General features: G+C 44.1%; 1 protein-coding gene across 1 annotated transcript in view; it reads left to right on the forward strand.

The window, feature by feature from the left end:
• Positions 1-540: 540 nt before the first annotated feature.
• The window catches only part of LOC128048490 (antigen WC1.1-like), a 51,738-nt gene continuing 38,817 nt past the window's right edge, over positions 541-13,461 (forward strand). Inside the window, exons 1-2 of the mRNA XM_052640889.1 lie at positions 541-613; positions 4,305-4,625. Of these exons, the coding sequence (XP_052496849.1) occupies positions 541-613; positions 4,305-4,625 (394 nt within the window). The remainder of the gene's footprint in view (positions 614-4,304; positions 4,626-13,461) is intronic.

Here is a 13,461-nt window from a genome sequence, read left to right on the forward strand (position 1 = left end):
TTTGTATGTATGTTATACATCAAATTAAAAGCTAAAAAACTAAAAACTAAAGAAAAAAAATACTTCTTGTAGTTCTCTGCTTCCACCCTGAGCTCAGTACAGGGGAAGATCAACACTTGATTCTACAAGTTATTCTGCACAGGTCAACAGACTCCACACCTAGATCCTGTGAGATCTCACAGTCTTCAGATATTGACCAGGGTGATCAGGGGAGAGAAAGACATTCATGATTTCTGATGAACCGTTTCTACCCTAGTCCCAGCAGTGGGACCCAGCTCTGAGGACTACGGAAGCAGGAGGTCAAAGGACCGTGTTGCTCATATAAGGAGATGTGGAAGATTCAGAAGCTCATTGGTGTCTGAGCTTCAGAAAGTGGCAGATGCAGCCTCCAGTAGTGCCTGAAATGGTGAGAGGTGTCGCTAGTGGCTCTCAGGAGGGAGGGTGTAAGGGGTGGTCTATATAGACCCCGCTCGGCACCCTGACACTCCTCACAGGCTGATTCTGCAGCTGGGACTGTGACCTTGAGGACGTGGGCTCAGAATGGCTCTGGGCAGACACCTCTCCCTGCGGGGACTCTGCGTCCTCCTCCTCAGCACCGTGGTGGGTGGTCAAGGTAAGAGCTGCCCCTCTGTCCTGGGTCCACAGCAGGCAGGTGTCTGGAGTTCTGGAGCTGAGCCTCAGTGTTTCTGACCAAAAAAGAACCATGCTGATGTGAATACTGGTCCCTCTCCTATGGGGGGGTCCATTTGTCGTAGCGGCAGATTTTACAGAGCAGTGAGGTTTTGTCTGGACTGAGCTGGGTCAGCCTGAGTCCCTCCACTGTCTCCCTTGTTCTCAGGGAGCTTCTAGGGGTCCCAGTGGTCCCCAGTGTGTCCAGCGACTGAGCTCAGCTGGGCCTCTGGGCTGTTCCCACACGCTCCACGTGCCTGGTGTGCGAGCACTGCCCCCGGGTCCCCGTGCTTCCTGTGTCATCGCTCCTGTAGGCTCTGTGATTTTGTGTGTATATGTGTGTGTATGTGCGCAGGTGAGGAGTGTGTGAGGGTGTGTGTGTGTGAGGGTGTATGTGGGTGTGAAGAGTGTATGTGTTTGTGGAGTGTGTGAGGAGTGTGCAAGTGATGTATTAAGGTGTGTGAGGAGTATGTGCGGATGAGTGTGGGTGAGTGAGGGTGAGTGAGGAGTGTGTGAGGAGTGTGTGAGGGTGTGTGAGGCTGTGTGTGTGTGTGGGGGAGTGTGTGAGCCTGTGTGTGTGTGTGTGGGGTGAGTGTGTGAGGCTGTGTGTGTGTATGAGGGGAGGTGGAGCGTGTCTGTGTGAGAGGAACAGAGCTGCTGAGCAGGGACTGAGTCCGTTGGTCTGTGAAGCACACAGGGTGTCCACAGGGCTGGGTGTCACGGCCGCTGCATGTAACTGGATCAGAGATAATTGTGCATCTGCCTGTCTCTCTCTGGCTCCTCTCCCTCATCTCTCGGACTCCCCTCTGCTTGTTGCCATGTCTGCCCAGCACTGGGCTCTGTGAGAGGCTCTGCCTGTTTGCCTCACCTGTTCCCACCAGGTGTCCATTAGGGAGCAGAGAAGCCCGCATCCAGGAGAGGGGCCTCTTGTCTGTTCAGTTCAGTTCAGTTCAGTTCAGTCGCTCACTGGTGTCTAACTCTGTGATCCCATGGACCGCAGGACACCAGGCCTCCCTGTCCATCACCAACTCCCGGTGTCTACCCAGACTCATGTCCATTGAGTCGGTGACGCCATCCAACCATCTCATCCTCTGTCGTCCCCTTCTCCTCCCATCTTCTCTCTTTCCCAGCTTCAGGGTCTTTTCTGACATGTCAGCTCTTCACATCAGGTGGCCAAAGTATTGGAGTTTCAGCTTCCACATCAGTCCTTCCAATGAACGAATTATCCCTCTGTAAAAATCAGTTGACGTGCAGCCCCACGTGTATAAGTTCCCAAGTCCCTGCCCTCGTCCCTGTGATGTTTCCTGATGTGCTGGGGGCCTGGGACGGTCCTTTCCCCTCCCAGGAACTGCTGTGACTCTGTAGGGAGCCCTTTCTCCGTGCCCTCTTCTGTCCCTCCCTGGAGCTGCTTTCCCCTGAGTGATGGTGGAGAATGTCACCAATCCTTCTTCATGGTCTGCCGGGTTTCTGTGGATATATCCGCTGATCTCCTTATGGGAGTCCTCTTGGGTGACAGATTTCTTTTCTACTCTCTAGACTTTTAGAATTTTCCCTTTATTTTTGGACTTGAACACTTTACTCTGTAGGTCTTGAAGAAGGTTGTTTTGGATTGAAATTATGGGGTGACTTATTAACTTCTTGAACTTAGATGTCCAGATCTTTCCCCAGGTTTGGAAATTTGCAGCCTGTCTTTCTGTTTTAATTATTCACTTTTGGCTGTGCTAGGTCTCCTTGCTGCCCACGGGCTTTCTCTAGCTGTGGTGAGCAGGGGCTGCTCCTCGCTGCAGTGCACAGGCTTCTCACTGCAGGGGCTTCTCTTGGTGCAGAGCACATGCTCTGGGTGCGCACGGGTCAGCAGCTGGGGCACGCTGGCTTAGTTGCTCTGCGGCATGTGGAGTCTTCCTGGACCAGGGATTGAACCCATGTTCCCTACATTGGCCGGTGGATTCTTAACCACTACACCACCAGGGAAGTCCTCAGCCCTTAATTCTTTTCTCCTTCACTTCTTCTGCTATGACTCCAGTCCATACATTGTTTCTCTTTATGGTGTCCACTGGCTTTCTATATTCCTTTCATTCTCTTTTGGCTCCTCTATTTGGATGCTTTCAACTAATCTTTCTTCCAACACATTGATTCTTTTGTCTTTTTCTTTCCCTTGGTCAAGTCTGTTGTTGAATCTCTGTTGAATTCTTCAGTTTACTCATTGTATTGTGCATGTTAAGTCGCCTCAGTCATGTCTGACTCTTTGTGACCCTATGGACTGTAGCCCACCAGGCTCCTCTGTCCATAGCATTCTCCCGGCAAGAATACTGAAGTGGGTTGCCATGCACTCCTCCAGGGGATCTTCCGGACCCAGGGATTGAGCCCGAGTCTCTTACATTTCGGGCACTTGCAGACAGGTTCTTTACCACTAGCGCCACCTGGGAAGCCCATTCATTTATTATTCAGCTTCAAAATATCTGGTTGAAGAACTGAAGAAGTGAAAGTCACTCAGTCATGTTTGACTCTTTGTGACCCCATGGGTACACAGTCCATGGAATTCTCCAGGCCTTACTGGATTGGGTAGTCTTTCCCTTCTCCAGGGGGTGTTCCCAACCCAAGGATCAGACACAGGTCTCCAGCATTGCAGACTGATTCTTTACCAGCTGAGCCACAAGAAACGACCAAGAGAAGACTGGAGTGGGTAGCCTATTCCTTCTCCAGCAGATATTCCTGATGCAGGAATTGAACCGGGGTGTCCTGCATTGCAGGTGGATTCTTTAACCAATTGAGCTATCAGAGAATCACAAAATATCTGGTTAGTTCTTTTTTTCAAGAAATCGAGTCTTCTGATGCTGGGACAGGTTGAAGGTGGGAGGAGAACGGGATGACAGACGATGAGATGCTTGCATGGCATCACTGACTGAATGGATATGAGTCTGAGTAAACTCCAGGAGTTGGTGATGGACAGGGAGGCTGGGTGTACTGTAGTCCAAGGGGTCTCAAAGAATCAGACACGCCTGAGTGACTGAACTGAACTGAACACTGGTAATGTCTCCATCTATAATGTTCCTACTAATGAACTCCTTTTTATATTCAGAAACCAGAGTCATTTTATGACTTAATCACTAAAGTGACATCTGATCACTTTCGTCAAATTCCATTTGTTAGATGCGTGTTACAGGTACATTGGAGTGTGGAATTACACAAAGACATGAACACCAGATGGCAGGAATAACCAGGGCATTTTAGGGCCTGTTACCCAGCCCTCTGTTCCTGAGCTGGATGAGATGCTTCCTATAGACAGGGAAAGAGAGGGATTTGAGCTGCAACTGAGATGGAGCTGCTGGGCCCTAGTAGCCTTGGGCACATCTACAGGGAGGGCAGCATCCAAAGTCTCTGAAGGCCTGTCCTCGGTGGTGTCCCTGGAGCTGGTTCTACAGGCTCCTGAGAAATACTTGGTGCCTCCCTTCCTGCTCCGTGTTCAGTGACGGCACACTGGGGGCTTAGAGTTGGCCACGCTGGGAATGTTTATACCACAGAGGTCAGGAAACACTATATCCCATGCACTGTTTTGCTCCCCAGAGAGCTAATGTTTTAAATATTGTACCACTCTAAGTCTCCTAAATCTTTCCTGTCGTGTGTCTCTTTTGCAGTACTGGAGCTGAGGCTGAAGGATGGAGCCCACCGCTGTGAGGGGAGAGTGGAAGTGAAGCACCAGGGAGAATGGGGCACAGTGGTTGATGGCAGCTGGAGCTTGAAGGATGCATCTGTAGTGTGCAGACAGCTGGAGTGTGGAGCTGCCGTTGGTATTCCTCAAGAAGCTTATTTTGGGCCAGGACTTGGCCCCATTTGGCTTTTGTATACTTTGTGTGAAGGGACAGAGCCAACTGTCAGTGACTGTAGGCATTCTAATATTAAAGACTATCGTAATGATAGCTATACCCATGATTGGGATGCTGGAGTAGTCTGCTCAGGTAAGTCCTGTGTGGTCTGTGTGGGGATCTCTAGCAGGAAAAGCCTCTGTCTTATCACCAGAATGACTCGAGATTACGGATAGAGCCTTTAGAACATGCTTGGGTGAAGGGTCTTTGTGATGTGTTGTAGGAGGCAGAGGTGAGGTCAAAAGTTTCATACAGATTCAGCTTCTGAATTCGACCTCTGTGACACAGTCTCAGCATGGTAATTGTTCTGTTTTCTTTGACATAATGGTCAGTAGGATGTGGCTACATTGTTGGTGGGGGCAGGGGGTTTCATAGGAGAGTTGTAGGCAACAAGGTTTATTATCCTCATTGGTCCTAAAAGTCAGAGTCACCACACTCCATCAGGTTGGTATGTGGGTGATGTGCCAATAGAACAGGATCAACCAAGCAATGGACCTCAAAAGGGCATGTGAAGACCCATGGACAAGTGACAATACCCGAAGTCATGGTGCAGTTACACAGGAAAAGGTGTGAGAGAAATTCAGTGGTGCATTTGAATGTCCCTAGGTCACAGTCAGAGGAGGCCAGAAGCGGGACTCGTGGCAGGGAAAATCTCATCACACTGGTGTACCTGATGAATCGAGTGGGGATCTCACACCATATTTGCAGGGATGTTGAGGGAGCAGGAAAATGCACTCTTGAAGTTTACAACACAGCAGCTGAAGTGCATCACGTATAAGAGGCAGTGAAGCTAGGAGTTCATGGGGTTCTCAAGGCAAGAGGACTGAAGTGGTTTGCCTTTCCTTCTCCAGTGGACCATGTCTTGTCAGACTCTCCACTAAGACCTGCCTGTCTTGAGTGGCCCTACATGACATGGCTCATAGTTTCATTGAGTTAGACAAGGCTGTGGTCCATGAACTGTGAACTTCCAAATGTTCAAGCTGGATTTAGAAAGAACAGAGGAACCAGAGGTCAAATTGCCAACATCCGTTCGATCACTGAAAATGCAAGAGAGTTCCAGAAAAACATCTACTTCTACTTTATTGACTATGCCAAAGCCTTTAACTATGTGGATCACAACAAACTGGAAACTTCTTCAAGAGATGGGAATACCAGACCATCTGACCTGCATCCTGAGAAATCTGTATGTAGGTCAAGAAGCAACAGTTAGAACTGGACATGGAACAAAAGACTGGTTCCAAATCGGGGAAGGAGTATGTCAAGGCTGTATATTGTCACCCTGCTTATTTAACTTCTATCAATGGCACCCCACTCCAGTACTCCTGCCTGGAAAATCCCATGGATGGAGGAGCCTGGAAGGCTGCAGTCCATGGGTTCACTGAGGGTCAGACACGACTGAGTAACTTCACTTTCACTTTTCACTTTCATGCATTGGAGAAGGAAATGGCAAGCCACCTCAGTGTTCTTGCCTGGAGTATCCCAGGGACGGGGGAGCCTGGTGGGCTGCTGTCCATGGGGTCACACAGAGTTGGACACGACTGAAGTGACTTAGCAGCAGCAACATGCAGAGTACATCTTGAGAAATGTTGGACTGGATGAAGCACAAGCTGGAATCAAGATTGTAGGGAGAAATATCAATAACCTCAGATGCAGATTAAATCACACTTATGGCCGAAAGATGCTTACTCCTTTGAATAAAAGTTATGAGCAACCTAGATAGCATATTAAAAAGGAGAGATATTACTTTGCCAACTAAGGTCCGTCTAGTCAAGGCTATGGTTTTTCCTGTGGTCATGTATGGATGTGAGGGTTGGACTGTGAAGAAGACTGAGCACTGAAGAATTGATGCTTTTGAACTGTGGTGTTGGAGAAGACTCTTGAGAGTCCCTTGGACTTCAAGGAGATCCAACCAGTCCATTCTGAAGGAGATCAACCCTGGGATTTCTTTGGAAGTAATGATGCTAAAGCTGAAACTCCAGTACTTTGGCCACCTCATGCGAAGAGTTGATTCATTGGAAAAGACTCTGATGCTGGAAGGGATTGGGGACAGGAGGAGAAGGGGACGACAGAGGATGAGATGGCTGGATGGCATCACTGACTCGATGGATGCGAGTCTGAGTGAACTCCGGGAGTTGGTGATGGACAGGTAGGCCTGGTGTGCTGTGATTCATGGGGTCACAGAGTCGGACACAACTGAGTGACTGAACTGAACTGAACTGAACTAATATTTAAACCCTGAATGTGGTTTGTACTCCCTAACTACCATTGCTCTAACTTAGACTCTCACATTTTTATCAATGATTCCAGTTTCCTTCTATTTCTCTCTTTTTTAAAAAATATAAATTTATTTATTTTAATTGGAGGTTAATTACTTTACAATATTGTATTGGTTTTGCCATACATCAACATGAATCCACCACAGGTATACACGTGTTTCTCTTTTTGTCACTAGTTTCCTCCCCCTGGTCGGTCTTTTCTGCATTTTCAGACATATTTTAATGATGTGAAGAGAAGCCCAAGTGGTGGTGATGTAGCAGAAATAAGATTAGAATAGCATGTGTTTTCATTATCTGAATCAGAACTCTTGGAGTTTCTTCTGCTCAACCTGAGGAGTCAGGTATGGAAGAGAAATTTCAGCCTCAGCAGTGGATTGTTGGAAGTGAAGTACCGTGTTTAGGAGAAATCTAGAGTGGAAACAATGACCAGAGGAGAATGTAGAGAAGCTTGTTTGAAATAACGAGGAGATTTCATGGAGTTCAGGTGGAAGGTCTGGGAGGGAACACACAAATTGTGAAGGACTGTGGTGCAAGCGTTCCAAGTTGCTTCAGCCCTGTCCTACCCTTTGTGACCCCATGGACCCCATGGATTCTCCAGGCATGAATACTGGAGTGGGTTGCCATTTCTTTCTCTAGGGGATCTTCCTCACCCAGGGATCAAACCTCGGTCTCCCACACTGCAGGCAGAGTCTTGATTATCTTCTGAGCCACCAGGGACTACAGTACTGAAGTGCGAAATGGTGAGGGGATGAAGATGCAAGGATTGCAGGAGGAGAGGGTTGGAAAGATGCAGGTCAACTCATACACTCACCACAGCCTCTGTGTTATACTTTCTTCCTGCCCCCATTCCTTCCCTCCCTCTCTTCCTTTATCTTGCTGTGGGAGTCATTTCTGAGTTCTGTGGAAGTGTTAGCATTTGGAGGTTGCAGTTTTCTTAGTGGATTCTGTTTATCTAATAAATATAAGATTACTCATATTTTTCTCTTTTTTTGTATCAGATTTTGGTGAGTTGTATTTCACAAGTAATTTGTCTTCAAGGACTTGGTCCATTTTACAAAAAGTTTTTCAAATTAGAGTAACACCGTTTCATATCTTATATCTTTAGATGTTGGCAAGATCTAAGTAGCACTGGTTCATATCTCATATCTATAGATGTTGGGAAGATCTATAATGATATTCCTCCTTTTGTTACTGGTTTTGTTAATTTGTGTTCCCTCTTTTTTCTTAATTGGTTTCCTAGAAGATTATCCGTGTTAATGTTCTTTTTAAGAGAATCACTAGAGCTTCCCCTGTGGCTCAGTGGGTAAAGCATCTGCCTCCAATGCGGGAGACCTGGGTTCAATCCCTGGGTCGGGAAGGTCCCCTGGAGAAGGAAATGGCAACCCACTCCAGTACTCTTGCCTGGAAAATCCCATGGACTGAGAAGCCTGGTAGGCTACAGTCAATGGGGTCGCAAAGAGTTGGACATGACTGAGCGACTTTCCCTTCCCTAAGAGAATCACTAATGGACTGTATTGATTTTCTTGATGGTGTATTTGCTTTCTTCTTAATTGATTTCTATGCTCAGTTTTCATTCCTCTTTTTCAGTTATGATTGTGGTTGCTTTTGTAGATTCTTGAGGTGGAGTCTTGGATCATTTCCTTCTTTTTCTATTTTTATTCTAATGTAATCATCAAGGAAGCATCAAGGTTCTAAATTTTCCTCTAAGCATCACTTTATTTTTAACCCACCAGTTTCAATACTATATAATTTCTTTTGTATTTTATCATAAAATGTTTCTTTTTCTCTGAATTCCTTGTCTTATATCATGACTTTGTATGATATTAATTTAGATATTACATACAGTTTTCTCTGATTTGTGTTTGCATGGTATGTAATGTTTACCTCTTTAGTATGTTTCTGTGTTTATATTTAAACAGATATAAGTTTGTAGACAGTATATTGTTTTGTCTTATTTTATCTGGTCTGATTATCTTGTTTTCTATTTGGAGTACTTAAATTATTCACATTTAAAAGAGTTCCAGAAAAACATTTATTTCTGTTTTATTGACTATGCCAAAGCCTTTGACTGTGTGGATCACAATAAACTGTAGAAAATTCTTCAAGAGATGGGAATACCAGACCACCGACCTGCCTCTTGGGAAATCTGTATGCAGGCCAGGAAGCCACAGTTAGAACTGGACATGGAACAACAGACTGGTTCCAAATAGGAAAAGGAGTACGTCAAGGCTGTATATTGTCACCCCGCTTATTTAACTTATATACAAAGTGCATCATGAGAAATGCTGGGCTGGATGAGGCACAAGCTGGAATCAAGATTGCTGGGAGAAATATCAATAACCTCAGATATGCAGATGACACCACCCTTATGGCAGAAAGTGAAGAGGAACTAAAAAGCCTCTTGATGAAAGTGAAAGAGGAGAGTGAAAAAGTTGTCTTAAAGCTCAACATTCAGAAAACGAAGATCATGGCATCCGGTCACATCACTCCATGGGAAATAGATGGAGAAACAGTGGAAACAGTGTCAGACTTTATTTCTTTGGGCTCCAAAATCACTGCAGATGGTGATTGCAGCCATGAAATTAAAAGACACTTACTCCTTGGAAGAGAAGTTATGAGCAACCTTGATAGCATATTCAAAAGCAGAGACATTACTTTGCCGACTAAGGTCCATCTAGTCAAGGCTATGGTTTTTCCAGTAGTCACGTATGGATGTGAGAGTTGGACTGTGAAGAAGGCTGAGCACCAAAGAATTGATGCTTTTGAACTGTGGTGTTGGAGAAGACTTTGAGAGTCCCTTGGACCGCAAGGAAATCCAACCAGTCCATTCTGAAGATCAACCCTGGGATTTCCTTGGAAGGAATGATGCTAAAGCTGAAACTCCAGTACTTTGGCCACCTCATGAGAAGAGTTGACTCATTGGAAAAGACTTTGATGCCGGGAGGGGTTTGGGGCAGGAGAAGAAGGGGACAACAGAGGATGAGATGGCTGGATGGCATCACTGACATGATGGACATGAGTCTGAGTGAACATCAGGAGTTGGTGATGGACAGGGAGGCCTGGTGTGCTGTGATTCATGGGGTCACAAAGAGTCAGACACGACTGAGTGACTGAACTGAACTGAATGTAATTATTGACATAATTGGGTTTAAGTGTACTTGCCTGCTATTTGTCAGAGAAGACAATGGCAACCCACTCCAATACTCTTGCCTGGAAAATCCCATGGATGGAGGAGCCTGGTAGGCTGCAGTCCATGGGTAGCTAAGAGTCAGACACCACTGAGCAAATTCACTTTCACTTTTCACTTTTATGCATTGGAGAAGGAAATGGCAACCCACTCCAGTGTTCTTGCCTTGAGAATTCCAGGGACGGGGGAGCCTGGTGGGCTGCTGTCTATGGGGTTGCACAGAGTTGGACACGACTGAGGTGACTTAGCAGCAGTAGCAGCAGTAGCTGCTATATGTTATATCTTCGTTCTTATTTTAATCTTTGAGTATATTTTACCATTTTAATTTAAATACTGTATTGGTTTATTAATGGTGTCAGTTTTTTAGGTGATTATAATGTTTAATTTTTTTTAATTTTTAGAGTAATTTTATTTTTTGCTGGCTGGGTCTCCACTGCTGCATGGGCTTTTCTCTAGTTGTGGAGATCAGAGGCTCCTCTCTAGCTGCAGCATGAGGCTCTCATTGCGGTGGCCTCTCTTGCTGTGGAGCACAGGCTCTATGGGGCACAAGCTTCAGTAGGCGTGGCCCCTGGGCTCTGGAGCACAGGCTCACTAGTTGTGGTGCACGGGCTTAGTGGCTCTGTGGTATGTGGGATTTTCCTAGACCACGGATTGAACCCACGTCTCCTGCACTGTCAGGTGGAGTCTTCACCACTGACCCACTGGGAAAGCCCAGTGTTGAATTATTAATCTTCAATTACATTTACCTTGAAATATGATGTCACTACATGCAATGTCAGTCAGTATACTTTTCTTCTACTTCTCTATTCTTGTCTTTGGTGCTATCATTGTCATACATTCCATTTATCAATTTATTATGAATCTTATAGTTTGCTGCAAATATTTTTGCCTTAAATCTTCTACTAGAGAATCAACATTTAGCACAGTCTCTATAGCTTTGAGAGGATCCATGTTTTCATCTGCCGTCATCTGCCTTTAGCTTGAAGAACTTTCTGAGGCAGTTTTGTGTAGTGTGTGTCTGGTGGCCTCCAATTCTATCATCTCTCATTTACCTGAAATCATTTTAATTTTCATTCAGTTTTGAAAAGTATTTTCTTGTGATTCAGTTTTAGGGTAACAAATGCCCAATCCCAATACTTTAAATATGCTCTTACATTGTCATCTGACTTTCATTGCCTCCAAGAAAAAGTCAGTAAATAATACTTATCCTCTTGTTCCCTATAGATAATGTGTCAAACTTCCCTGGCTGCTCTTAACATATTTTTGTTTGTTTGTTTACCAATGAATTTCAGTAAACACATTGTCAAGTTTTCTGAGAATGGTTTCATTATCTTGTTTGGGGTTTGTTTAGCTTTTTGGATCCATGGGTTCACAGTTTTCAACAACTTTGGGAAAATGTCATTTATCACTTCTTAATATTTTTCTACACATCCCTTATTCTGAATCTCCAAATACACATATTTTATATATTTTTATATTATTCCACATGCCATTGAGTTTCCATTCATATTTTTCTGCCGTTTTACTCTCTTTGGTTTAATTTAGTTAGTTTGTACTGCTGTGTTTTACTTCCCAATTCTTTTATTCTGGAATGTCTAGTCTCTTGTGTAATTAATCCAAATAATTGTTCATTCCAATACTATATTTTTCAGTTTCAGAAGTCTCATTTCTTTATTTTTCCTAGTTTTTCTCCCTGTTTATTTTTATGCTTCATTAAGCATATTGATATTAGGGGTTTAAGGAGCTCTTCAGCCAATTCAAACATTTCTGTAATTTCTGAACCTGCTTTAAATGAATTGTTTTTACAGAATGTGTTATGGGTTACATTTCTCTCTTTTGGAAATTCTAATAATTTTTTGGTTGGATGTTGGGCATCATTAAGCAGTCCTTTACCAGGAAGAACTTCAGAAGTAAATAATCAGAACACACCCAGAAATCAGAGAATTGTCCTTGATGAATTAAATAAAGTTGTTTCATTGGGTTATCTTCATTCAGTTCAAAATGTGTTCCTCTGATGACCAAATGATGAACTTTAATTTTGATTTTCCTCCTTTAGTTTCAAAACTTCCTTGATCCCACCTTGCATGCCATATACCCCACCTACACCGTACTTCTTCAGCAGTAGCTACCCTTTCTGATTTTCTTTTCCATCCATCTGTATCTTTCAAAATGGTGTTTGCTTGTCTGAAGTGGGAGGAATGAGAAAGGATAGCAGTTTAGGTGGTGGATGGGAGGAGCAGAGGGTGATGTAGTATGCTAACAAGCTACTCAACGAGTGTTTCCCACAAATATTTGCATAGTTATCCATACTGAGGCTTTTTCAACTTGGAACTCTCCAAATTATGGCTTGTTTGCTCATTTCCCCCTCCTCCTCCTTCTTCTTCTTCCTTCCTTTTGGCAACATGCCATCTTCTTTTAGAACTGTAAAACATTCATGAAAGAAATTAAAGACAGTATGATGAATGGAAAGTCATTCTGTGTTTCTGGCCTGAAAGAATTTGTATTGCTAAAATGCCTGTACTTCTCAAAGTGATCTATAGACTTAATGCAATTGCTATCTAAATATCATTCTTTATAGAAATAGGAAAACAATCTTAAAATATGAGTGTGTGGTTTAATTTTTATATATTCATGAATTCCTGTTTTCTGATCATTATTGAATTTTAGTTCCATTCCACTATGGTCATGTAAGACACTTGGAATTATTTTAATATTTTTGAATTTGTTCAAGCTTATTTGTAACCTAGTCTGGAGACTATTCCATGTGTGCTTCAGAGGAATGCATTTTTTGTGTGTGTGGTTAGAATTAGTACAATGATAGTATTAAAATCCATTATTATCAGCCCTTAGCATTTTCTATGAGTCCTGTTTGAGAAGAAAACCCTTTAGTAGGAGGCGATGTGGAAACTCAGCTATCTGGTAAACTCCCACTGAGAACACACTCTCCCCCAGATTCTTTGACAAGTCCTAGGTTTCGAGAGAGATGGCTGGGACTCTCTCTCTATGACTCTCTGAGTTTTCTTCACTCGTTTTCCTTCCCACTGAGGTCACTGAAGGAATTCATGGAATTTTTTGGCATCAAAAAATATCAGAAAGACAAGACGTGATGACATAAATGTGAATTAGTGACTGTGTCCATATTTCTTCTCTGGAGCTGTCACCCATCTACAGGTTGGCATGCCCTCATGGATCCAGCCTCAGGACTTCCCTTAACTTAAGTCACTTGAGGACTAGCTTCTGGGAGAGAAATCTCGGCAGAATATTAACCCCACAAGTCCCATGAAAGCTTTCTAAGCTTGTCTGGATGCTACGTCTCTAATCTCATAGCCCCACGTCCCTCTGGGTGGCTTCTGGTCTGCATATCTCTATGTTCAAGTTTAAGTGCCTGAATATTACACATTATCCTTGGATCTGTATGTAGGTCCTAGGCTGCTAAGTGAGAGATTCACTTCTCCAACCAATGCTA

Source organism: Budorcas taxicolor, chromosome 5 (assembly GCF_023091745.1).
Source record: "Budorcas taxicolor isolate Tak-1 chromosome 5, Takin1.1, whole genome shotgun sequence".
NCBI lineage: Eukaryota > Metazoa > Chordata > Mammalia > Artiodactyla > Bovidae > Budorcas > Budorcas taxicolor.